The following is a 27,737-nucleotide window of genomic DNA, read 5'->3' as shown; positions in this document are numbered from 1 at the left end:
TAAAATAATTAACTTATAAACTCATAAACAAGCAACACATTTTTTAACAGAATGGCACTTAGACTTGATAGCAATACGGGTCATATATAATTTTCGCAGCTTATTCGCCGAGCACAAAATTAACAAGAAATTGTCTGTCTGCGGGAGAGTCAACTTACAGTAATTACTACACTGACTTTACACGGTGAAATCATCAATCATTATCAGTTTGAACGTGGCAAAACTATCAAATGTACATTCTCCATTGGGTTAAATGTGTACACTTGTATATCATAAGTCAAAGCTGCACTATTTAACTTGTGGAATTTCTTCAATTTTTATTTTATTTATTCATGAAATTACTTTGAGAGAAAAAAAAATGATTTATTTTTTTATTTTTTTTGTTTTTCAAATAATAATTCAAAACAAAATATTATCTTATGTCCGGACAAGATAATTATTATCTCGTCCAGACGAGGTCATTTATTTTTCTTATACCATGGCCACTCAGGGGCTCCGTAGGGAAAATAAAGGGACCCATAAAAGTTCATATTTTCATATTCATATATTCATATTTTTGTAGCCCCCTCTCAGCATGTTGCCCTACGCACAGTGCATATACTGCGTGTATACCTGACGGTACTGTGACTAAAAATAATAATAATAATGATGATAATAATAACAATTGCGAATTCAGTGAGCGATTACTATGTAACCCAGGCAGAACTGTCACGCTGTAACACCACCCGCCCGCCACCAGAGGGCACAGCTGTATCACACAAAAAGAAAATCTAAAAAAAAAGGAACTTAATTTATTCTAATTGTTGTCATCTTACTTGTAATATTAATAATAATAGTAATATACAGCTGTTTACAATAATGTACATAAATGCTGAGGTTGAGCATTTTGTTGACCCACATCTTTAACCGTCATTTGAATATTTTTTACATTATTTGGTAGTTGTTTTGGCTCCTCACATTTGTCACTTGTAAATAACCAACAACCAAATGTGCTAACAGGAGCACTGTAAGCCACTATTATTGTACAAATCCCTTTTTACAGACACACATCCCTCCAAATGCTTTGCATTTGGAGGGATGTGTGTTTGAAAATAGCAAATCTACCAGCTCACAACATGGTGCAACGTAACGTATTGTGCATTATGTATTGTGTAGATCGGCTGTCTTTGCCATTTGTTGAAGAAGCCCTATAGGACTATACACTCCTGGTGTCTGTTGCCTATAATGCATATAGATAACTGGCTGTCGTTGACATGAAACCAAATAACAACTTAATTAAAAAGTGCAAGCAGCCAAGCTTACACGCCCCACACGGCTTTCATTCATTATACACTTTACATTGTTTTGAGTTTCATAAATTAGTTTGTCAGTATTATATCTGCTGTGATTCACACCTTCGCTGCAAACCGACGTTATCCTGCCCCGGGGACACAAAAGTCTTCTTGAAGTTCTGCTTTGAAGCAAAAACAGAGCAGCAACGATGCCGGGGGCGGGGCAAATACTTCACAAAACGTCTTCAGTCAGAACTCCTATTCTAAAAAAGAAATGAATACAAACAAATAAAATACCTTTTTTTTTTAACGAGCCGACCGAGGAAACTGCTTCATTAATGTCATGCCCAAACCACCGCCTGTGCAAACTTTAAACCTGCCAATCAAAACTACATGTCTCTCTTGTCTCTTGTCGTTTCCGGAGACGTGTTTAAAAGGACTACAATTCAACATGGCCACCTCGTCAGTCGGTGCCACCTTCCTCCTCCCCTGTCCCCCTCCTATGTCCCCCGCCGTCGTTTCAGGTCTGGTGTTTGTTGAGTGAGTGTCGGTTTCTTGTCGGCCAGAAGAACGCAGACTTGTGCTTCTTCCGTTGTTCGGCCGTCTTCCTCTCGACTGACCCGTTCTCTCCTCTAGATAAGAAAAAGAAAAGAGCAATTAATGAATTACCAGCTGCATTATTATTATTATTATTATCTGCGGGGGGTCCAGCTAAAACTGCCTCCGTGTCAGTTTCAGCGCAGTAGTTAAGGTACAGTATAGGAACCAAAATTCTCTAAGGCGGAACTACTGTGTTCTGAGTCGTTCGCTTCCGCCCGGACATATTTGCCGGGCATACATACATACGTCAGCCAATGAGAAAACCAGCTGGCTTATATAGACTCCTGTCATTTGACAGGACAAATATTTCAAAAATGAAAACCTCCAATTCTCAATCAAGAGATCAACCAAAAATCTAACTGAAAAAAAGTTGAAGTTTGTGTGTGTGTGTGTGTGTGTGTGTGTGTGTGTGTGTGCGTGCGTGCGTGTGTGTGTGCATGCGTGCTCTTACTGTGTGTGCGTCTGCAGAGCAGAGCAGAAGTGTGCACAGGCCACATCGTGTGTGTTAGAGCAACGGCATCTGTCCAGCTCCCTCCTCACTCTGATGTTGACAGAACCCACTCCGTAAGGAACCACCTGACTGGGGGATCACACACACAGCACAACAACAACAACAAAGTCCTCAGAATGATTTATTTTTATTTTTTACAATTGTCGTATAAGACCTGAGCCGCTATACAAATGTCATCTAAATCTTATAACACTTTTCTGAAAAACCTATGTTTTTTTTTTTCAGTGGTGCTCAAACGCTTTCATGTCAAGGACCCCTGAAGTAATGTGTTTGCCCACCCCAAAAAAAAAAAAAATCCATTGCACACACACACCCATTTCAACGTGATTGCTTTGCGGCGCTTAATTGGCTCACAGAGCAAGAATGTGGATGGGTCGGAAAAGAGAAAGGGTGGTGCAGAAAATAAAAGGACGATAACATTTTGTTTTGCCATTAGATGCAATGAAATGTGCTAAAACTACCGTGAGCTTTTGTCGTCTGTTTCAACGGCTGCAGCGACCTCTGTGTGAGTTGGATATTGCGCGACTATATTATGTGCGCTGGTATGCAGCTATACGTACAGTATGTCGGATGGGAAAGTGCATAACATGTCTGACATGACAGCCATGTTTGTTTTTACTTGTAATGCTCATGGCTCTAAAAGTATGGGCTCTCCACAGCGAGTGGATGTTCGTCACACAGTGCTATACACATGAGGTCTCGTGAGTCGTCAAACTTTGTTTGTTTGAACTTGTTATCTGTCGATCTGAGTGGACCGTTGTGTTATTGTGTGTGTACTGTATACGCCTGGTGGCCTTTAGAGACCTATTAGATGTAATTTCACACACAGTTTAGCCTATATGGACCGGATGTCCCGGTCTGACCCTGCAAGACAGGGACGACTGTTACAGAGGCAGGGGCTGATATTTCGGAAGAGGAACACTTTTTGGAGGAAAATTGCCGATCTACAAGCTCTCAATGCGTCGCACTAGCGACGCATTGAGAGCTTGTAGATGCCCGTATACTCGTTGGCTACTGGAGATGCGTCGTTGACATGGATTTCTAAACAAATTATTTCAACGCAAAAAAGCTGCGTTCCAAAGATCAGGAGAGTTCAGGAAAAGAGCAACACTCGGGCATGGCACGGAAAAGGAGAGGAGGGGGCATTTTGCATTCCTCTCGGGGTCATACCTATGTTCCCTCAGCCCTATGTTCCCTCAGAAGGAGCATTGGTCCGAGGTGCGCTGGGGGTCGGGAGAGGGTGGGTGGTTAGGTTTAGGTGTGCTGCCCCGGGGGAGGTTAGGGTTAGGGTGAGGGTTTGAGGTAGGTTGTCGATCGGACCGTCGGCATATTGATGCAGACCCGAGGGAACATAGGGCTGAGGGAACATATAGGTACGGTCCCTTTCTCTCACCATGTAGTAAAATGCTGCATTCCTGGTCTGGAGACTGGCAGTTGTTTTACAGACGGGTAAAAGGGCAGTGAGGGGCTGCATGAAGCCCACTTTGATGTCTATGTGTGTAAACGTGCCTGCTTTTCAGGAACCCACGTTCATTTCCATCCACCAGCTGTCTAAAAAAACCAGGAAGAGACGCCATGCCGCTCGCGGCTTTTGGCCGCGCATGGAAGCCCAAGTGTGCCGCTTACACCCCGCGTGTAGCCAGACACCGCCAGACTGGACTATATATATACCAGCCAAGGTGCCTGGACCGCCGAAGCCACGGCCCAGGCCATGAGTCCCAAGTAAAAAAAAAAGTAGTGCCTTTTGATGTATTACACCTCGTGTCATGTACAGACAGAGCTTACTGTAAGTGGCTCTGGATTAAATACCTAAATTGTATATAGGCCAGCTGGTATATATATATGGCTAATAACCACGACCTAATCGTTAACTTATATGGGGTCTCCCCCTTAAAGGCAGTCAGACAAGTGTTCCCCTTTATACTAGCCCCAAAACGTCTGTGTAGTGTAGTCGCTGCATGGGAATCGGCTTGCTTCTGATGTCAACTGGCGGAGCCCCGGTCCCCGACGTGCCTCTTGCAGGGGAAGTTTTAACCCATTTCAACCCTGAGAACGATTCTACTACACATCCTGACAGTTTCTCTGGGAAAAACCTCCATGTTTTTCCACGTCAGTCGGTCTCAAACTATATTTCATGTCAAGGACCACTCTCTACTTCTCAGTGCCAGTTATCCGACACGCACCTGTCCGTCGTATAGGTGATTATGTCAAGGACCACCAAGTTTATATGGAATTGGAATTGGAACTGAAAATATGTTGTTCTATATATATACAGGGACCCCCTCCGGAAAAGCAAAAGATTTGAGTTAAAACGTGCGCTGCAGAAATAGCAGACCTATACACAAGCGCGGTGCCGCGCTATGAGCTCGTATACATATAGGTCTGCTATTTTTCAATAGCTTTAAAGTATAACATCATTCTTGAAACACCAATAAAGGGGGTTCCCCGCCCAAAATGGGTTAAAGGGGGGGATGCCACTGAATGCTGGGCTAGCTTAACAAGACCACGAGCGGAACTGCTAGCAGATGCCAGCGGTTTTAGTGAAACGACATCATGCATCAAAACAGGGATATACAAGCTTAACCCATTCTGACCTGAGATCAGATTCATACGAGGTTTCCACTAGGACACACACTGGTCTGATGAACCCATTCTGACCTGAGATCAGATTCTAAAAAATGTCAGTCGTTCTTCGATTTTTCAAAAATAGCAGACCTACAAGCTCGTAGCGCGCCACTCGGTGGCGCGCTATGAGCTTGTAGATCTGCTATTTTTTCAATAGCTGAAGCATAACATGATGCTAACACCAAAATGGGTGCCCGGCCAGAATGGGTTAAGGATTATAGGTCTTTTGCATGTGCCCATATATACACCCCAAAAGGTTATAGGACCAACTGTACACTGTGCCATGTGTACATATAACCTTTGTCTGCTCTGAACCAAGTTAACCCATTTTGGTGTTTTAAAACATCATGTCATTCTTTGGCAGTTTAGCTATTGGAGAATTAGCAGATCTACAAGTTCGCTAAACGAGCTTGTATAGGTCTGCTATTTTTTGAAAAAAAATGTGAAAATGTGGGAATCTTTGAATAAATTATATATCCTTTCACGCGGTGAACGGTTTTAACTCATACCTTTGCTTCCGGGGGGGGGGGGGGGTCCCTGGAGGCTGGAAATACATATTGGGATCGGCGGCCAATTACATATATTTTTGGGGGTCTTTGACATGAGGAAATGTTTGAAAATGACTGACACATATATAAACATATGTCTAGAACCTTGAACCTTGGTTGAACAAAAAAAACAAAAGTTGTCCTTTAATGCCACAACGAAACCTTTTATATCGAACACCGGGGCAGTCGGGGTGAGTTGAGGATGGGATTTGTACACATGGCAACCTTGAATGGGTTCTGTACTGTACTGTACTGTACTGTACTGTACTGTACTGTACTGTACTGTACTGTACTGTACTGTACTGTACTGTACTGTACTGTATGTTCTGTGGATGGTTTCATCACACACTGTGACACATCTGGACCCCATACAGGCTTTATGGCCGGTGTAGAAGCGATGCCCTTTCATCCGGAACTCCTTCCTCCCCTTTCAGTCAACCTCCGCCACCACCACCACCGACCCCCCGTGCACCCACCTCTCAGCTTTCTAACCCGCTTTTTTAATTCATTAAAACCTTTTATTTATTATTTTTTTTACTTTTGTAAAAAAAACAAAAAAGAAAAAAAAAATCTCACGTAGGTTTCCACCATCAATCCCCCCCCCCCCTCCCTTCTCTCTCTCTAGGCATGCAGTGCACACATATAGGCCAATATATATATACACAAGTTTATTTATTCTGCCCTGCACTGGGCCATTTTGACGAGCTGCGCGAGAGAGACCGAGCCCCGATCTCCTCTACCGTGAGGCCCATGCAGCCGCGGAGCTTGAATTGGCTGCATGGACGGTTTTCATTTTGTGTTTTTTTTTAATGATATTATACGATATGATCTAAATTGTGTGTGTGTGTGTGCATGTGTGTGTGTGTGTGTGTGTGTGTGTGTGTGTGTGTGTGTGTGTGTGTGTGTGTGTGTGTGTTAATGTGTCTATATCTATCTAGCCGTCCATCCATATTTTAACTTTATTGTAACTAAAAAGAAATCTGTTCCTCACACAGTAATTGTACATACAGTATAGGCCTATCTAGAAACCAAAACTACTCAAAACACGACACGATGTGAACGAGTGACACTACAGGCACGTTGGCTATCTCCTCATGCACGCACGCGTGGTATACATGTTATACTATGTTATATAACAACAAAAAGAAGGGACGCACGCATGTTATATATATATATATACTCATAGCAACAACAAGAAGCTTGAATCTCGAAATGATCTACTATACTGAACTATAGGATGCGCGCCTGCCTTTGGTAAAACTTCACTGTTGCAAACCTTTGAAACAAATAGAAAATATATAGCAGGCTATATATTAGTTTTTTCCCCCTGGCGCGTGCTGAAAAAACAGATAAAGGCCACCTCTCTAGAATGTGGTCCAGTGGCGTGCACAGACATTTATAGAGGGGCAGGTGCTCAAGTGGAAAAAAAAGGGCACCTTGTGCAGCGCATTTTGGGGCGGGAACCCATTTCGGTGCTTCATAGCTTTTGAAAAATAGCAGATCTACAAGCTCATAGCGCGCCACAGAGTGGCGCGCTACGAGCTTGTAGGTCTGCTTTTTTTTTTTTTAATCGAAGCAGGGGGGTGCTCTAGCAACCCCCTATAGTGTCTATCTGTGCACGCCACTGATGTGGTCGGTGTAGTTAGTCATGCCATAGGTATATCGACCGCGACTGGTATAAGAAGCACTTCACGATGATGAAGAGGAGAAGATTGCACACTCCCGTTACCACAGGCGCTATGTTTGGAGCCAACAACATAACAATTAAGGTGATTTAGGGGCTGCTTTTGGCTCTTCAACCACTGAGTTATTTTCTGTCCCTTCTTATCTCCTGTAATCTTTCTCTATCATTTCTCTCTATATATATACACAGACCATACGCAGCGTATATATATATAGACAGAGGTGAATAGCAGTATACTTAAGACAAAGTCAAAGTGTAATACTGAAATCTAGAAATAATCTAAAGTATAGAAAGTGCTAATCATGCGCAGAATGTCCCATTTCAAGTTTCCAAATGTGTGAAAACCCGTGGAAATAAATAGCTGATCTACAAGCTCACAATGCGTCACATCGGGACACGTTGGTGAACTTGTAGATCGGGCTAATTTTCCAAAATGACCAAAATGTGTACAGTCAGGAGCTGAAGTGGTTAATGTATTATGTTTTGTAAAAATAATCCAAATCTCAAGTTTTTCCAAAAAAATGTATAGTGGAGTAAAAGTATTGGAAATTTGAAACACAAGTAAAGTAGCCCATATAGCCCATTTTGGGCCGGAACCCCTTTTGGTGTTAGCATTATGCTATATGCTTTAGCTATTGAAAAATACCAGATCTACAAGGGCTAATACTTTTTTTTTATATAATCATTTTTATCCCACGATTTTTTCACCCCTGTGTCAATCATCTAATGTGATCCTGGGCTCTACACACCCTCCTCCAACCTAGTCCCCATATATGGGGGACAAGGGGAGAGCAACGGACTTCAACTCATGCTTCCTTCATGCCTGAGTGTCCAAGTTGCTCCTTTTACACCTGACAGAGGGGGGGGGAGTTTCCCTGGTTGGACGTAGCGAGCATGGAAGGAACACGTTATTCCAACCAGTTCCTTTCCCCCTCCATCAGGCGCCCCGGCTGGCCAGGGGGAGGCAGTACCAGGATTACTGCATGTTTTTTGTGAGGGTACCTATACCCTAGGGGACACGGGGAGAACATGCAAACTCCACACAGAAAGGGCCCTTTTCAACCAACCCAGCCTCTGATGACGCGGAGGAGGAAACACGCCGCCGAGCGGGAATCGAACCCAGGACCTTCTATAGCTGTGAGAAAGCGTAGCTGAAACGTCAAAGTGTCGAAGTGTCCTTGAGCAAAGACGCTGAACCACCTGATTGCTCCTGAAGTGTGCTGGTTGTTGGTGCCGTGCACGGTTTCCGCCCGCCTTTGGCGGTGTGTGAATGTGTGTGTGTGTGTGTGTGTGTGTGTGTGTGTGTGTGTGTGTGTGTGTGTGTGTGTGTGTGTGTGTGTGTGTGTGTGTGTGTGTGTGTGTGTGAACGGGGTGAATGTAATGCAACAATCTATAGATAAAAGGCGCTATATATATATAAATGCACCATCTACCATTTAACCCATTTAGGCCTGACGTAAAAAAAAAAAAAAAAGTCTTCTAAATCATGACAGTTTTCTGAAATAGCTATGTTTCTATACCTATGTTTCCAAATTTGCGACACGATTTAAAAAAATAATAAATAGCAGACCTATACAAGCTCGTAGCGCGCCAATATGAGCTTGTAGGTCTGCTATTTTTCAATAGCTAAATTATAACAATGTTTAAAACACCAAAAGGGGCCTAAAATGGGTTAACTGTGTGACTATAGCACACCAAAGGGCAAGACACCATAAGAACACTCATAATTATGTAAAAAAAAAAAGTATATTATGTGTGAGACATGACTGAAAGAGACAGAGAGAGAGAGATATGTTTGCGGGCATCGGGTTCATTGTTTGTGGGGCAGATTCCAGGGCAGTCACAGTGATTTCAGACCCGAGTCACTGTGGTTTCCTCTGGTGGTTCCGCGTTAAAACCTGCTTAACCCATTCTGACCTGAGATCAGATTCTTAAAAAGAAAAAGTCTTCTATCCTGTCCAGTTTTCTGAAAAAGCGGTGTTTCTGTGTCAGTCGTTCTTCGATTAAAATACCAATAAATAGCAGACCTACAAGCTCGTAGCGCGCCGCTCGTAGCGCGCCACTCGGTGGCGCGCTACGAGCTTGTAGATCTGCTATTTAAAAAATAATAATGCTAACACCTAAAAGGGGTTCCCGGCTAAAAGGGGATAACAGGTCTAAGGGGGCCCATTTAGAGGAAACATGGAAGAAATTACCCTTCGTTAAGAAAAGGTGTGCTTTCATATTAGTGCCGCCACATCTAAAAACCGCCCGTGCTCATTGCTCTGTGCACACTGAACTGAAATGAATGTAATTGCCATGGGCAATTGAGGAGTTTCCAAGATGAAGATTATAAAAAATAAAAATAAAATTGACGCGCCCGCCCACCGGCGCAAACCCCCTTTCTAGGCGATTTACCCGCGAAGTAATTTTTTTTAACTGGAACCAAAATGGAGCCGTATTTCGTACACACTCTTGACTCTGTAAAATGGACACTATAATGACGATCACTGAGGATGTCACTGCGTATGGCGTTGAAAGGTTTTTAACAGACATAACACAGTGATGTACTGAAGAAAATGATGAATCTCACTTTCATCGAGTTTAACAAAAAGATCACACCCGTGTGAACTGAGTGGTGCAACTCCTCCTCTCCTCTCCTCTCTCTCTCTCTCTCTCTCTCTCTCTCTCTCTCTCTCTCTCTCTCTCTCTCTGTCTCTCTCATTAGCAGGCAACAGTGCAGCACTAATATTATCTCTCTCTCTCTGTTTCTGGCAAACAGCGCCCCTACTGGTACTCAGTCATACTCGTGTTCATTAACACATACATACTGTAGGTGAACACATACACAGCGGACATTGCTGTTCCTTGGAGTGGTTGCACCACTCAAAAATGACCTACACAGTGGCACAAGCATATACTCTGCAAGCAATACATGTATTGCAATGTATCACTGTATATATGCACACGATACAAACCGAGTGGCGCGCTACGAGCTTGTATATAGTAGGTCTGCTCTTTTTGAAAAATCGAAGAACGACTGACAGAACAAACTGTCAGTTAGAAGACATTTTTGGTAGAAGACATTTTCTGAATCTGGTCAAAATGGGTTCAAACTAAATGAAAAGTTCAACAATAATTGTTTTGTCTTCTTTCTCTATAGACTGGCGGTATATATATATATATATATATATATATATATATATATATATATATATATATATATATAAACGTCTCATTTTTGGAATGAAACTCTTTTCGCAGACGGTGTCGCGGCGTTCCAAGGAATGAAAGAGAGGAGGAAATGAATCCCCACGCGGGCAGTATATTATCCCATTCTGACCTGAGATCAGATTCTAAAAAAATGTCTTCTATACATCCTGACAGTTTTCCATTCTGACCTGAGATCAGATTCTAAAAATGTCTTCTATACATCCTGACAGTTTTCCATTCTGACCTGAGATCAGATTCTAAAAATGTCTTCTATACATCCTGACAGTTTTCCATTCTGACCTGAGATCAGATTCTAAAAAAATGTCTTATATAATTATGTCAGTCGTTCTTCGATTTTTCAAAAATAGCAGACCTATACAAGCTCGTAGCGCGCCACTCGGTGGCGCGCTACGAGCTTGTAGATCTGCTATTTTTCAATAGCTATAAAGCATTCCCGTTCAGAATGGGTTATATACCGCAGGTGGTTTCGGAAGAGAAAGAATTCCAAAGGGTTTGGGTCGGGAGTTTAACAGCAACCAAATGCTGCTGAAAAACGTTTGCCAAACTGCACTCCTCCCCGTTGAAACAGTGCAGGAAGAGAGAGCGTGCTGTGTATTTTTATTGTTTATTTATCGTACACTGCATGCATGCCAGCTGGTTATTCATTCCTGCCTCTCCATTTCCCAAGACCACATTATAAAGATGGTCCACTCCTTATATATACCATAATTATGAATTGTCAGCACTATAAGCGTCGTTCGTGCTTCAGGGGGGGGGGGGGGGGGCACTCGCCATTGTAAAAAAGATTCACGCTTTTGGATTATTCTATTTACAATGAGATGCGGACGGGGAGCTGGTGCCCCTTGGACCCGGAAGTAAAGTATATAGCACTACAAAATGACGTCGGACTTAAAGGTATATTCAGTGATTTCACTTCATTCAAATACGTTTTTCTTTGTTTTGTTGTGATACTCCTCTCTACTATAGAGTGTGCTGGCCATATAAGGAGTTCCTCCCTGTCCCCAGTTAACCACCCCTGGGGGTCAAAAAAACCGTAGGTTTCGTTTTTGGCTCTCTATCCTGATTGGATGAAAGGCTTTGGGTCCCAAGGCAAAAACGAAACCTAAGGTTTTTTGAGTGAAATCACTGAATATACCTTTAACCGTCCACACTGCACAGCAATTATACGGTGGAACACATTAGATTAGATTTAGAACAGTGAGAGACTCACTCTGGCGTGTTGACCCAGACGATGCCGATGTGACAGAAGTAGACACACTCCTTGTCCTTGTGGCTCTCACAGGAACACCTCTTCACGCGCCGCTGGGGGGCCGTGTGGGCGAGCTGCGCGAGAGAGCTCTCCTCCTCCGCCGTGGGGCCCTGCAGCACGGAGCTGGCGTAGGCTGCGGGGAAAGAAACCATTTAGGATTTGTATTATTGAGGGTATATATATATATATATGACGATGACTGATTTTTGCAGTTATACATTTTCATCCATCCATCCATCCATCCATCCTCTCCACTCTCAGTGAAGAGCACACCACTATGAATTTAGGCTGGTTCGGCATGTCCAGCAAATAAATGAATGAATGAATGAATGAATGAATGAATGAATGAATAAATAAATAAATAAATAAATAAATAAATAAATAAATAAATAAATAAATAAATAAATAAATAAATAAATAAATAAATAAATAAATAAATAAATAGGAAGGAAGGAAAGAAGTAAAGAAAGAAGTCAGAATGTTTAGCATTCCATACAGCATTATAAAAATGTATCAAGTTATGATTTGGAATCTTTCCTAAATGTTACACACTATTATGTGTTTATGGTTATAAACACATTAGTATTTGTATAACACTTTTAAAAACGTGTCACAGTGTTTAGATTGTAAACAGAAGAACATGTTTAATCGCCAGTGACACTTTTTAAACACATAAACGTGTTTAGTTTTTACAATCAAAGTCAGTCATATACGTAGGTGTTTCAGAATTTGAACACTAGGTGTTCTCGTGAGGTGTTTGAGTGAACTCGTGTTCTACTGTATTCTATGACCATTAATACACATTTGGCATTTCATTAATACACAGTGGTGTTTAGGTTTTTTAAACACGTCACATGTTCCAGGGATTTACAGTGAATTATACAGCAGTGGAATAATCTGAGAAAAAGGAAAACATTTACCTGCACCTGTAAGCATTAACAAGCAATGGCATACAACGTATACAAATAGTGGCTCCCATAAAAGTGCATTAGGTTTAATTGCTACCAGTGTGCCTTTTAATCTACTGTGTAATTGCACATGCAAAAGCAATTTAACGAAACTAAATGGGAAGAAAGCCGACTTGTGGCTTGACTTTGAATGCTACAGTACAAATGGCAAATTTGTGCACGTCTGTGTGTGTCTCTGTGCGTGCGTGCGTGCGTGTGCATCCAAGAAATGATGTTTTTCTGTTGTTTTGTGTTGCTTGAAAGCCAGTATTTGTGCCTGTGTATGTGTATGTGAATATTTGGATGTATTTGTGTGCGTATACATGTTTATGTTCATGATCATGTGCTTTGCGTGCGTGCGTGCCTGCGTGGGCGGAAGCAGCTTCCGATGGCTGGCTCTCTGAACTTTAACCCATTCTGAACGGGAACCCATTTTGGTGTTAGCATCATGTTATGCTTTAGCTATTGAAAAATAGCAGATCTACAAGCTCATAGCGCGCCACCGAGTGGCGCGCTATGAGCTTGTAGGTCTGCTATTTTTGAAAAATCGAAGAGCGACTGACATTTTTAGAATCTGATCTCAGGTCAGAATGGGTTAATCAGACCAGTGTGTGTCCAGTGGAAACCTCGTATGAATCTGATCTCAGGTCAGAATGGGTTAATGAACGCAGGTTTGCGGCTGCATGTTACCTCACGTGAACCACATAAGCCCCGCTGAACTGTTCCCTGTCCACAATGGAATCCCTCCCTATGGGTCGAGTCGCGGAGACTATATAACTCATTCTGACCTGAGATCAGATTCTATAAAAAACGTCTTCTACACATCCTGACAGTTTTTCTGAAAAAGCTATACGTTTCTATGTCAGTCGTCGTTCTTCGATTTAAAAAAAATAGCAGACCTATACAAGCTCGTAGCGAGCCACTCGGTGTGGCGCGCTATGAGCTTGTATAGGTCTGCTTTTGCTCAAACAACACTGCAGGGCAACGTCAGATCGCATAGTCGGATATAACCAGAAGATTTGATCCTTACAACAGGGGTTTTCTATGGGTTTTTCTTTTTTTTTTTACCAGCCGCGAAGCAGGCTGGTCTACTTTCTATCGTGGTTGGTGGTGGTGGTATAGTGGCAAACTTATCATTTCATTGGCTGCCGTATGGTCACTTATCATTTCATTGGCTGCCGTATAGTCACCTATCTTTCTGATTGGCTGCCTCGTCTCTATAGGCAACCAGACACTTTTTTGCCTCTATATAGCCGAGCTCTCTCAGCCAATGGGATATAGCGTTGCATTGCAGCCAGCAAGTTGCGACAACGACCCCGCACTAGTTATTTCACCCACAATTCTGCAGATATAATAACGCAGCTGGTAATTATCAATTATTTTGATGAGAGAGAGAGAGAGAGAGAGAGAGAGAGAGAGAGAGAGAGAGAGAGAGAGAGAGAGAGAGAGAGAGAGCATGGACCCCCCACTATTGTATCAGGCCGGCCGCCCGTAGGGTGGCTAGGACTGTGTCGACCCGCTCCAGGTGCTGTCCCCAGGTGGCGCTGTGGATGATTACATCGTCCAGGTAGGCCGCCGCGAAGGCCTGGTGGGGTCGCAGTATCCGGTCCATCAGCCGTTGGAACGTGGCGGGGGCCCCGTGTACTCCGAAGGGCATCACTCGGTACTGGAAGAGTCCATCGGGAGTGATGAAGGCCGTCTTCTGCTTGGCTCTCTCCGTGAGGGGAACCTGCCAGTACCCTTTAGTCAGGTCGAGGGTACTGATGAACCGGGCGGGCCCCAGCCGGTCAATCAGCTCATCGACGCGGGCCATGGGATACGCGTCGAACACGGAGATCTCATTTAACTTCCGGAAATCATTGCAGAAGCGGAGTGTGCCGTCGGGTTTGGGGACAATCACGATCGGGCTCGACCAGGCACTGTGGGACTCCTCGATGACCCCCAGCTCGAGCATCTTCTGGACCTCTTCTCTGATTGCCTTCCTTCGTGCCTCCGGGATCCGGTACGGCCGTAGTCTCACTACCTGGCCGTTAGGGGTGTCGATGTCATGCTTTAGCACGGAGGTGTGGCCCGGTAACTCTGAGAATACGTCGCGGTTCCGATCGAGTAGCTCCCGCAAGTCCTGTGTCTGCTGGGGCGTCAGATCCTCACCAAGGGCCACGGCCGGGGCCTGCGGGGAGACAAAGGTTACTAAAGCGGGTAGGGGCACTTCCTCCGGCGTATGCCACCGTTTCAGTATGTTCACGTGGTAGATCTGGTGTCCGCGTCTTCTACCTGGCTGACTCACCCGGTAGTTCACGTCTCCTTTCCTCTCTACGACTTCATATGGGCCCTTCCATCGGGCCAGGAACTTACATTCGCTGGTGGGGACCAACACCAGCACTTTATCGCCGGGGGCGAACTCTCGGATCTTGGCACCCTTATTGTAGGTGCGCGCCTGGGCCGTCTGGGCTGCGGCCATGTGCTCTCTTACGATGGGCCAGATGCTCCTGGAGCGCGTCGACGTGTTCGATGACGCTGCGGAGGGGGGACGGCTGGCTCTCCCAGGCTTCTTTAGCCAGGTCGAGGAGGCCACGCGGTTTCCTCCCGTACAGGAGCTCAAAGGGCGAAAACCCGGTTGACGCTTGGGGTACTTCGCGAATGGCGAAGAGTACAAACGGGATGAGGCGGTCCCAGTCTTTGGCGTCCTCTTCCGTGACGCGTTTTAACATTTTCTTTAGCGTTTGGTTGAACCGTTCGACCAAACCATCCGTCTCAGGGTGGTAGGCGGAGGTCCGTATACGCTTGACCTTCAGCCATTTATACAGGGATGCTAGGACTCTGGACATGAAGCACGTGCCCTGGTCGGTCAGGATTTCGTCCGCTATGCCGACGTGGCTGAATAGCATCAGCAGCTCGTGGGCGATGGCCCGGGCGTTGGCGGTGCGGAGGGGGATGGCCTCCGGATAGCGCGTCGCATAATCCATGATGACTAGGATGTACCGGTGGCCCCGGGCGGACTTAGGGAGGGGTCCGACAATATCCATGGCGATACGGGAGAACGGTACATCGATAATTGGCATTGGAATTAGGGGGCTATGGGGCACGCCGCGGGGGGCGGTTAGCTGACACTCGGCACAGGAGCGGCAAAACTCCTCAATGGCCTTCTTAACGCCTGGCCAATAGAAGCGGGCGGCGACCCGGTCGTAAGTCTTTTGTACGGCCAGGTGGGCCCCTAACTGGTGGGAGTGGGCGAGATACATTACTCGGGACACATACGGTTTGGGGACGAGTAATTGTTCGACGACCTCCCCAGCGGGGTCCTTGCAAGCGCGGTACAGCAAGTCGTGTTGGACGAAGAAGTGTGGGAAAGGTTTCTCACTCACCCCCGGGTTCAGCTTCCCGTCGACGGCCACGACGTTCCGCCTGGCGCCAGCCAGGTTGGGGTCGGCCCACTGAGCGGTGGCGAACGATCCTTGCCGCCGGGGGGGCGGCGCGTCTATTCTGGGGAACTCTAGGAAGGGGTCTTCACCGAGGGCCGGCGTGTCGTCTGCGTCGGAGGCCTCCGCTTCTTCCGGCCCGGGTTCTGGCTGGGGACTTCCTCGGCCGCTGCTGGTGGACGAGGTCCCGTCTTCGCGGAGGGCGGGGCAGGCGACGAGGGGTACGCTACTTCGGCGGCGTCGGCGGCGCCGCGTCCTGGGGGGCCCTCGTCGTCCCGGGTTCCAGTATTTCTCGAACAGCGGACAGTCCGTTCCGATCAAGAGGGGGACGGGGAGTTCGGGGACCACTCCGGCGGCGACCAACGCGGAGCCACGGGGGGTCTGTACGGTCACGTGGGCGACGGGGTACCGCCGGACATCTCCGTGGACACACGTGACCGGGATGGTGGGTCCATTGGTGGCGGAGGCGAGGTCACCCCGGACCAGCGTCACCACGCTGCCTGAGTCCAGCAAGGCATGGGTGTCGGTCCCATCAACCCGGGCGGGGAGGGTGGTCTGTCGTCGGCTCTCACTTCCGGTGTGGAGGCAGGGGCGGGGCCCTCTCATGCTGTCCGCGGAGGGCATGGAGACATCGGGGCCGGGGGGCCGCTCTGGGCAGGCCCAGGACAGGTGGTCCTCCCGATTACAGACGTAGCACCTGCGGATCCGCGGGCTGCGGTCGGGGGGGCCGGAGGCACGGGGCCGGACCGGGGCCGGCGGGGTCGACGGGGCTGGTCGGCGTCGGTCTCGGCGGTCGTCTGTCTTGGGGACGGCGTCGCTCTTGGTCTGGCGGAGCATATCCGAGCAGACGTGGTGGTTCTCCAGGAGGGCGATCAGGGCGTCCACGGATGTGGGGCTGACTCGGGCAACATATTTCTTGGCGTCGGATGGCAGGGCACGGACACACCGGTCTATGACTAATCTCTCAATCCACGGGGTCTCTCCGCCCGTGGTCAGCCAGCTCTGCGTCAGGCGGTAGAGGTCGGCGACCTGAGCGCGAGGGGGCTGGGCCTGCTGATAGGCCCACATGTGGTACCGCTGGGCCCGGGCGGGCAGGCTGTAGCCGAGGGTGGACAAGATGGCGGCCTTCAGCGTCTCGTAGTCTCGAGCGTCTCTGGCGGGAAGGTCCCGACATGCGCGTTGAGCCTCTCCCGAGAGGTAGGGCGCCAGTATGCCGGCCCAGTCGGCGGCGGGCCACTGCTCGCGGTCGGCGGTGCGTTCGAAGAGTTCGAGGTACGCCTCGATGTCATCCTCGGGGGTCTGCTTGGAGAGGACGGCGTTGGGGGTCCTAGGGACATCACCGTGTCGGTCTAGCCTGCGGACAACTTCACGCACAGCGTTCTGTAGTTCAGTCTGACTTCGGAGAAGGGCGGCCAATTCGGGGCTGGCCATGTTTAGGCGGTGGTTGAGATCAGATGAATACCCACATTCTCCACCATATGTGGGAGGTCGGGTGGGAAATACAACTCAGAGTGCAGTTTCAGGGGTTAGACACACGATGGCGCCCCTTGCTTTATTTCTCCAACAGGTTCAAACAAAGTCAGTTTTCACAAACAGAACTCAGACAGTAATATTCTTTGCATGAGGTCCCGGCTCCGAGGCGGGAGTCGTCACTGCAGAGGATGAGAGGGGATGTTAGCATACGGTCAGAGCACAAGGTAAGTACAAAGTTGGGGCCTGAGACACCCGGTCTAGGCAGTCTACCAACTGGACCTTTGTATAACTCTTTCTCTTCTTCTTTTCCAGGTTCCAGAGGAGGCCAGGAGGCTCCCCCGGAGGTAGGTAAGGGGGTGCGTATCTTTCTCTATCCACAAGGCACAGAAGAGTACTTTAGAGTAGAAGTACTCGGATACGGGGTGGTGAGTAATTAGAGTAAAAGTACTTGGTATGGTACCGGGCGGGGATGGTACGGAGGGCCCCTTAGGCTCGGCCAACAGGAAGATACACAAGCATTTATATTCTTATTTCTCTCTATCTACTGGGTGGCCGTGTCGGTACGACAACGGCAGTCAGGGGGTTAACACAAAGTAAGCGCTCTAGTTTCTAACGGTCTTCTTTCACCGGGCCTGGCGGCGCAAGCCAACTTAAAGTCTCTTCAAGGGTGAAATAAACATAACACGGGCCTGTCTTCTTTCACAGGGTGTACGTGACACTTTATCTAGAGCCTGCTAGCTTCCATTAGTCTCTACGGGGTTATCTTCATTCAACAATCTTCAGTGTACAACACCACGGTGACACTCTTCATTCACAGTCTTCATTTAGCATCGACAGGGTGACTTCCTTCATTCACAATCTTCGTTATTATCCTTAGCTGCTCATTTGCCACTATGAGTGCCTCTTCTTAATAACACGGGTGATAGATAGTGAACGGTTTGTCTTACTGCGACCTTATGGAGCTGTGGGGCTGCCGTTTCCATACGGGGGTCCCGTCTTCCGCACTCGTCCCCGATACGAGCCAGGTGGGTCTCCAGTATGCATGCGGCTCTCCGTGTATACTTGTCTATGGGGGGCACACGCTCCTGCGTGTGCTTCCAGCCCCACTCCTACAAGCCTGGTGATGTGAGAATATAAGAGAGCAATTGAGTGGTGATACAAACAATCAAACAATAAACATAGTCCATACGTGAGAGTCCATAAGTGAGAGGAGTGTGGACTTACCATCCAACGCCGAGTGGACGGCATATGCTGCGCGAGCGTCTGTGTGTAGCAGGGATCTGATACTGCTAGGTGCGCAGGCTGTTTATAAAGGGCGCGGCTGACAGGCTGCGGCTGTCCTTAATTGCTAACCAGGGCGGCGGCCGGAATGAGGCGCAGCTGATTTAGAATTGCTCTGGGATAATACACTGAGTCTATGACCCGGCCATGGGCGTGCCTGGTTGTCATGGTAACTCGCCCCTCCCCCTGAGGTGAGACCTGACAGACTCCACAATATATATTATTGCGTTGCAGATTTTTAGATTTCATAGCAGGGTTGCCCTCAGAATAGTATGGTTCAAGTGGTTAATGTAAAAAAAATAGCAGTTTCTATCTTCCATCTTCCGCCGTATAGTCTAGTGAAAACCCACCTCTTCAGACTCCATTTTAGTCCGAATCGCTTAGTAACTTATATATATATATATATATATATATATATATATATCCGTAGTAACTTATATATACAGGTATATATTTCTTTGTACATTTTTATCCCACGATTTTGTAACCACATTTTTCACCCCTGTGTCAATCATCTAATGTGATCCTGGGCTCTACACACCCTCCGCCAACCTAGTCCCCATATATGGGGGACAAGGGGAGAGCAACGGACTTGAACTCATGCTTCCTTCATGCTTGAGTGTCCAAGTTGCTCCTTTTACACCTGACAGGGGGGAGTTTCCCTAGTTGGATGTAGCGCGTGGAAGGAACACGTTATTCCAACCAGTTCCTTTCCTCTCCATCAGGCGCCCCGGCTGGCCAGTGGGAGGCAGTTTAGAGACCAGGATTACTGCATGTTTTTTTTGCGAGGGTACCTACCCTATAGGGGCCACGGGGAGAACATGAAAACTCCACACAGAAAGGCCCTTTCGCCAACCCCCGCCTTCGGGTATGGCATTGGGCACTGATGACGCGGAGGAGGAAACACGCCGCCAGCGCCCACAGCGTCCCGAGCGGGAATCGAACCCAGGACCTTCTAGCTGTGAGGCGACAGCACTATATACCAACTGTGCCACCGTGCCCCTTGTAACTTAGATTTTTATATATTTGTTCTTGCTTACTGTAAATCGCTCTGGATTAAGAGCGTCTGCTAGACGCCATGAGTACGTACAGTAACTAACTCATTGCGGCTCAGTGACCTCATGTTGTAGTTTTAGTAAAAACAGAAATATGTGTTGTGTGTGACGTCATGTTGTAGTTTTAGTAAAAACAGAGAGATGTGTGTTGTGTGCAGCGGTGACCACCGCGGCTCAGTGACCTCATGTTGTAGTTTTAGTAAAAACAGAAATATGTGTTGTGTGAGCGGTGACCACCGCGGCTCAGTGACCTCATGTTGTAGTTTTAGTAAAAACAGAAATATGTGTTGTGTGAGCGGTGACCACCGCGGCTCAGTGACCTCATGTTGTAGTTTTTAGTAAAAACAGAGAGATGTGTGTTGTGTGCAGCGGTGACCACCGCGGCTCAGTGACGTCATGTTGTAGTTTTAGTAAAAACAGAGAGATGTGTGTTGTGTGCTGCGGTGAGCACCGCGGCTCAGTGACCTCATGTTGTAGTTTTTAGTAATAACAGAGAGATGTGTGTTGTGTGCTGCGGTGACCACCGCGGCTCAGTGACCTCATGTTGTAGTTTTAGTAAAAACAGAAATATGTGTTGTGTGAGCGGTGAGCACCGCGGCTCAGTGACCTCATGTTGTAGTTTTAGTAAAAACAGAAATATGTGTTGTGTGAGTGGTGACCACCGCGGCTCAGTGACCTCATGTTGTAGTTTTAGTAAAAACAGAAATATGTGTTGTGTGAGCTGTGACCACCGCGGCTCAGTGACCTCATGTTGTAGTTTTAGTAAAAACAGAAATATGTGTTGTGTGAGCGGTGACCACCGCGGCTCAGTGACCTCATGTTGTAGTTTTAGTAAAAACAGAAATATGTGTTGTGTGAGCGGTGACCACCATCAGTGACGTCATGTTGTAGTTTTCGGTGGTCCGTCAGACCTCTTCTCACTGGACTATGAATAGGCCTTATTATATAGCACGGCCATATAGACTCGCCTGCAGACAGAACACGTTTTTATCTGTATTTGTAATAGCGATTCAGGAGCTGGAGCCATGAGGCTGGAGTTTAAGGGTGCTATTGTTGTGTTTATACAGTTGTTTATGTAATATTAAGGACCTTCCAATTATATATACTCAGAGAGGGCAGACATTCCTGCAGTTGTTCTCTCTGCAGACCGCCCAAGTGGCGGCATGCGATATGAACCCTGTTCTGGTATGCAGCTGGGCGTGCGTGTGTGTGTGTGTGTGTGTGTGTGTGTGTGTGTGTGTGTGTGTGTGTGTGTGTGTGTGTGTGTGTGTGTGTGTGCGTGTGTGTGTGTGTGTGTGAGTGCGTGCGTGTGCGTGCATGCGTGTGTGTGTGTGTGTGCATGCATGCGTGGGTAATCTGTGTACAGGTATATGCCGCTCGCTGCCCCCTGTCTGTCAGACATGAATGGGTCCATCGTCTGGCGATAGCGAGCAGATGAAACAAAGACCCCCCCCCTGAACACAGAGGAGGCCCTGTGTTCAGGGCAGGCAACACCACGGAGGATGGATGGATGGATGGATGCTCGGAGTCTGCCAAGGAAAAGTTTAATTTGTGTGTGGCGCTGTTATGAGAACGTCTTCTGCGTAGAGCCCCCCCCCCCGCCACCCCCCACAGGGCCTGAGAAGTATTTAAAGAGGGGGGGGGGGGTGGGGGGGGGTGGTGAGGGGATTCAGGTCGCTGATCCGTGACCTATAGCCCATTCTGACCTGAGATCAGATTCTATAAAAAATGCCTTCTATACATCCTGACAGTTTTCTGAAAAAGCTATGTTTCTATGTCAGTCGTTGGTGGTGTCACTTTGTAGTCCTTGGTCATGAACATGGAGTCATAACTAAAATATATTATATATATATATATATATATATATATATATATATATATATATATATATATATATATTCACTAGTATTTACCATAGAAAAAGGGTTGTTCGGGAAAATGATCAAAAAGGGTGAGGTAAATTATTTAAACCCATTCTGAACGGGAACCCATTTTGGTATTAGCATCATGTTATGCTTTAGCTATTGAAAAATAGCAGATCTACAAGCTCATAGCGCGCCACCGAGTGGCGCGCTACGAGCTTGTAGGTCTGCTATTTTTGAAAAATCGAAGAACGACTGACATATTTTTTGAATCTGATCTCGGGTCAGAATGGGTTATAATCAGACCAGTGTGTGTCCAGCGGAAACCTCGTATGAATCTGATCTCAGGTCAGAATGGGTTAAGATCTTCAGGTTTGATCTCGCAGTGCCAGCGCCAGCGGCCTATAGTCCATATAGCATGCTAACACAGACTGTTGGCTTTTATTTAGTCCACTAAGTGCTCGTGTTGGCTTTTATTTAGTCCACTAAGTGCTCGTGAAGAGACAAAGTGTTGTGTCGGCGTCCCTGTGATTTAGACAAACTATGCTGTTCTCTATAGCCATGAACACTAACCCATTCTGACCTGAGATCAGATTCTAAAAATGTCTTCTACCTCCTGACAGTTTTCCATTCTGACCTGAGATCAGATTAAAAAAAAATGTCTTCTATGTCAGTCGCTCTTCGATTTTTCGAAAATAGCAGACCTACAAGCTCGTGGCGCGCCACTCGGTGGCGCGCTATGAGCTTGTAGGTCTGCTATTTTTCAATAGCTAAAGCACGACATGATGCTAACACCACATGGCTTCCCGTTCAGAATGGGCTAATAAGCCGCAGATGTGAGATGTTGCGCGGCCAAGGAGACAGAGGGAGAGAGAGAGAGAGAGAGAGAGAGAGAGAGAGAGAGAGAGAGAGAGAGAGAGAGAGAGAGAGAGAGAGAGAGAGAGAGAGGCAAATTAACACTCGTCTTTTACTTTCTGTAATAACAACCTAAAACATTCAAACCTTGGTTGCAAAAAAAAAACTAAAGTTGTCCTTTAAAGCTGCTATATAAGCAATAATATGTCAACGTTTTAATGATTTTTTTCTTTCTTTCGTTTTTGGTATAGCCAGCCGATGGGTATATAGAACGCTTCCAAAACTGAGACGAGTTGAACCAGATAGACGGTACAGTTACCGACACACACACACACACACACACACACACACACACACACACACACACACACACACACACACACACACACACACACACACAAAGTGGGCGGAGGAACGTTGTGCTTTTTTTGCGGGGTTGTCCTGAGGATTTATCCCCCCAAAAAGCATGTTTTTAATAAAACGATTTAAAATTCCGCATGTGCTGCACCCCCTATGGGATGAACATGGAATTGCTGTAGGCTCTCCGTTGATTAAACCACCCTAATGAATTGCATTTTCACAGCGCTTTTCCAAGTGCTCAAAGCGGTTCATTCGTTCATACATTGGGAGGTGAAGCGGGCGAACAGTCGACGCCAGCGTCCTCGCTTCCCACGTTCACACACCTACGGTGTGGCGAGGTCACACCGACCGACTCATTGGAGGCAACGTAGGGTTCAGTGTCTTTGCCCGAGGACACTTTGCCATGTGGACAGGAGGAGGAGGAGCCGGGATTCGAACCGCCGACCCAGGGATCATTGGACGACCTGCTCTATATACCTCCTGAGCCACAGCCGCCCGACAGCCCTCGACATGTGAATGAAATGTGGGGTGTGGTTTGGGACATTCCGTCGATGATTTGTGTCGTTATTTGTAAAACAGGCCCCTCCCACTATATAACTTTGGACGCCGATTACAGCCGAACGAAACAGACTATGCAAATTATGCCCATGCGGTGTTTTAATCGGAGATATAGGTCCAGAGATCATGTGTGTACCGTTTTTTTTGGTGAGATTTCCACATATATAAGCTGTATAGGTGGAAGAGCAAAAAGTGTGTTTTGAGGGAATAGCCAAAATGGCGGAAGATCTATCCTGACGCAGTTGGGCGTGGCCTATATGGGGAGATGCGTCATGACCCCAAGGTCGTCATGACCCAATAGGCATCCAGGGTTTTGTTTTATTTTACGACCCTACAGTTCAGGAGTCATAAGGCGAAATGTAAAGTGGGACGTTATAAAGCGCCACCGTGAGGCCGACTATGGTCTACTTATTGTACTTATTCATTACATTAATTTTTAATAATCATTATGAACCTCCCTCCCCTCCAAGTGTTGTGACTGTATATAGCTCCGACGGTTTCTGAGGGGGGGAAATACTTGATTATCCCATGTAAGTCGATGCGACATTTAATGCACTAATACATTAATTATTAATCAATAATTTGTTAAAGTGGTAAAAAAAGGGGCTTTCGGTAAGACCTCCGCTATAGCCTGAGCTAACGTGTTAAGTTTCTGGTCTATATAGGGGTGGGTCGCGGCTGAGATGTGCGCACGCCACTGATTGGATCTCACCGATCTGTCCGTCAGCCCTGGCCACTCCTCTCCCACCTATAGTGAAGCGCTATACGTCACATAATTTGGAGCGACACCCACCCGGAAGCGTTGACTCCCACTTCTATAGACCAAGGCAGCCAATGCGTTCCTCCATGGCTTTCATTTTTCGCGCAGACGAAATGAAAGCCTGCGGGTATCGAGGCTAGACCTCCGCAGTATTATATGGTCAATGCCTGTGTTGAAAGGAGAGGAGCTATACGACGTGTTTCAGACATTCATTCAGACAGACATTGAGTGAATTTTCCCCATTCTGGGTGCAGGGAACCCCTTTTGGTGTTTTAAAGCATTATACTTTAGCTATTGGAAAATAGCAGATCTACATAAGCTCACGAGCTTGTAGGTCTGCTATTTATTTATTTTTGTCGTGAAAATGTGACGCAAATCTTTGAATATATATGATTTCACAGCGAACGTTTAAACTCAAATCTTTGATTCTGGGGTATCTCACGATAATAAAAATCAAAATATTTTTGTAATAAAATCTTGTTTAAAAAAAAAACATCTGCCTAATGATGGAAGACGGTTTCTAAACTGCCCACAGCCGTCCTATATGAGACAAAGGGACTGAGTAGAAAAAAATCGTGCCATTTTTTCCATGATTATTAGCGAGGACCTATTATAATGAAGATAGGTTGAAAAGTGGTGAAGTGGTCCTTTAACCATTACAGTTGTTGTTGTTGTTTTTTGTACACAGTTTTAACTGTCACATTCCTGCAATATGAATACTTTTACTTTTAGTACTTTAAGTACATTTTGATGCCAATACTTTTGTACTTTTACTCAAGTACATTTTTGATTCCGTATACTTTTACTTGTAACGAAGTTGTTCTAAATTGCAGTATTGGTACTTTTACTTAAGTATACAACAATTGAGTACTTTTTCCACCACTGGTTAATATTAAATATTAAATATAAAATAGTGAGAGTGAATTGCCTGTTATGTGGCCAGCGTTTTGAACGTACCAGGACTACCTGGTACAAATACTAATATTACAAATACAAATACAAAGACTATATTTTATATTAATATTAGGCTATATTATATACACATTTAAAAAAAAATCTAAAAAGTTTACAAAATGTCAGCTGTGTGATGCCTTCCCGTCATTATGATTAACCCATTTAGGCCGTCGACATTTAAAGAATGTATTTTTAAAATGTATTTTCTTCTGAAAAAACCTCATGTTTCTCTATATCAGTGCGGTTCTCAATCATGTCAAGGACCCCAAAAAAGTATATGTAATTGGCCGCCGACCCCCATCTGGAAATATGTTGTTACAGGGACCCCTAACAGAAGCAAAGATTCGAGTGAAAAACTGAAACTCTGATCAAAGATTTGAGGCACATTTCCGCGAATTTTCAAAAATAGCTAAAGTATTATAAAACACCAAAAGGGGTTCCTGACTGTTCTGAATGGATTAAGAGTATATAAGGCTAAGTGGTTATAATATACACGTAGCCATATACCTCATACCGGCTGTGCTGCTTACTGTTTTATGCACAGCTGCATTGAATTGCCTTAATTGTTGCTGCAACCTGCTCGACACAAATAAACCATAACTTGACCTTTCAAAGTAAAACCTGACAACAGCAGCGTATAGCTGGTATTGACCAAATGCTCCGTTCAACATTGGTATATAGCTATACATTTCTTCCTTCCCTTCTTTGTGTATAAATAACATCATACCCAGACATAACGCTATTCTTCTTAATAATAATAATAATAATAATAATTAATAATAATAGCTTAAATTTATATAGCGCTTTTCTAAATACCCAAAGCGCTTTACATAGGAACACTAGGAACAGACTGTATTAAGAAAAAAACCCCAAAGCAAAACATAACAGATACAACAACAGTACAGGGTTAAAAAGATAAGAGGATAAACGAGGGAGGGGGGGGGGGACGGGGGACGGGGGACGACATCCATCCTAACCAGCCCTCAGCCGGGGGTAAGCTAAAACCTGAAGAGGTGGGTTTTGAGTGAGGTTTTGAAAGAGAGGAGAGAGAGGGAGCAACTCTGAGATGTTTAGGGAGTTCATTCCAGAGTTTTCCTTATACCGTGGTGCTGTTGTATTAATAACAGAAAAGCTCTCCTTATACCGTGGTTGCTGTTGTATTAATAACAGAAAAGCTCTCCTTACCGTGGTGTTGTTGTATTAATAACAGAAAGCTCTCCTTACCGTGGGTGCTGTTGTATTAATAACAGAAAAGCTCTCCTTACCGTGGTGTTGTTGTATTAATAACAGCAGTGCGGCGGTGAGGAGGAGCCAGGCGTAGGTGAGCTCCATTATCCTGCCAGCTTCCACCTCAAAGAGTTCCAAACTGTATAAACTGTGCAGCAGCACAACGTCCGTCTTCACGTTGAACCTCGACCCGACAATCTCGCCCTCTCTTTTAAGTCATGAAAACAGGTGAGTCAACGGACAAAGAGTTGGGTCAGAGGCGACAAAGAAACCAAAGTGTTACAAGTTGTGATTCTCGAGGAAAAAAAAGCCCATTTAATCTAAAACAACAAAACAAAACAAAACAAAAAGTTCCTGGGAAATACACTTTTGAAGGTGTCTTCTCCGAAAAATGTCCCCTCTTGAATGGGCGATGCGCCCTGGAGCAAAATTTCAAAAATAAATAAAAAGGTTCCAGCCGAAAAGGTTGTTCCCAACAAGTCGGGCGTCCTCCTCGCCTCCCAAGGATCAATTAAGTGAAGACAACAAAAACAATTGCCTTCCAGGTGTTTACCGTTAAGAACTAAACCGAGCTGAAGCCTGATCGATGCTCAGAAACAGTCGGATGAAACTGAGAGAGGCAGCAACGGTGTGTGTGACTTCATAGAGCGTTTGGTCTTCAGAACAGCTAGGAGAAAACACACACACACACACACACACACACGCACGCGCCGTGTGTGTCACTGCAGTGTGAATGGAGATGGAGATGAACGCGCTTGAAGGAATGATTTAGGAGGAAAGAGGAGAGAAGAGGAGGAGAGAATAGAGACAGGGGTGGCTATAGAACGTTAGATCTACACACAGTGCTGTCTTCTCTCTCTGCCCCAAATGTCTGTATCTCTTCTCCCCCAGTCCCCCTCTCTCTCTCTCTCTCTCTCTCTCTCTCTCTCTCTCTGTCTCTCTCTCTCAAACTCTACCACCCCTCCCCCTACCCTCCTGGGGCTATCCTTGCGGAGTTCCCCACACGTGTGTGTGTGTGTGTGTGTGTGTGTGTGTGTGTTTGTGTGTGTGTGTGTGCACGAGCGTGAGCGTGCGTCAGACAGACAGACAGACAGACAGACAGACAGACAGACAGACAGACAGACAGACAGACAGACAGACAGACAGACAGCATGGCTGAAGTAAGAATGCATGACACGTTAATGTTCACAGAGTTTGACTTTATCGGCATTTCTGATCTCACTCCACGGTAAAAACAGTCCCATATATAATAATAAACCTTCTCACGTATCATTTGTTAGTGTTG

The 27,737-nt window shown here is 45.9% G+C and overlaps 1 protein-coding gene across 1 annotated transcript; it reads right to left on the bottom strand.

The window, feature by feature from the left end:
• On the bottom strand, positions 1-27,017 carry LOC308334740 (uncharacterized protein). Its single transcript, XM_080791545.1, has 4 exons — positions 26,491-27,017; positions 11,663-11,834; positions 2,323-2,451; positions 1-1,903 (listed from the first exon to the last, which is right to left on the bottom strand). The coding sequence occupies exons 1-4, from the start codon at positions 26,555-26,557 to the stop codon at positions 1,792-1,794; spliced, it is 480 nt and encodes a 159-aa protein (XP_080647671.1). The 5' UTR covers positions 26,558-27,017; the 3' UTR covers positions 1-1,791.
• Between the last annotated feature and the right edge of the window lie 720 nt (positions 27,018-27,737).

Source organism: Protomyctophum bolini, assembly GCF_963924005.1.
Source record: "Protomyctophum bolini genome assembly, chromosome: 19".
Lineage (NCBI taxonomy): Eukaryota > Metazoa > Chordata > Actinopteri > Myctophiformes > Myctophidae > Protomyctophum > Protomyctophum bolini.
This window is presented reverse-complemented; position numbering and strand designations above follow the sequence as displayed.

What these genes read in the sequence shown, in the direction of transcription:
- LOC308334740 (XM_080791545.1), bottom strand. Translation starts at nt 26,557, where the DNA reads ATGGAGCTCACCTACGCCTGGCTCCTCCTCACCGCCGCACTGCTGTTA. An exon ending in ATTAATACAACAACACCACG is followed by an intron (nt 11,835 to 26,490) that starts GTAAGGAGAGCT and finishes CTTTCCCCGCAG; the next exon opens with CCTACGCCAGCTCCGTGCTG. An exon ending in GTCTGGGTCAACACGCCAGA is followed by an intron (nt 2,452 to 11,662) that starts GTGAGTCTCTCA and finishes GTGATCCCCCAG; the next exon opens with TCAGGTGGTTCCTTACGGAG.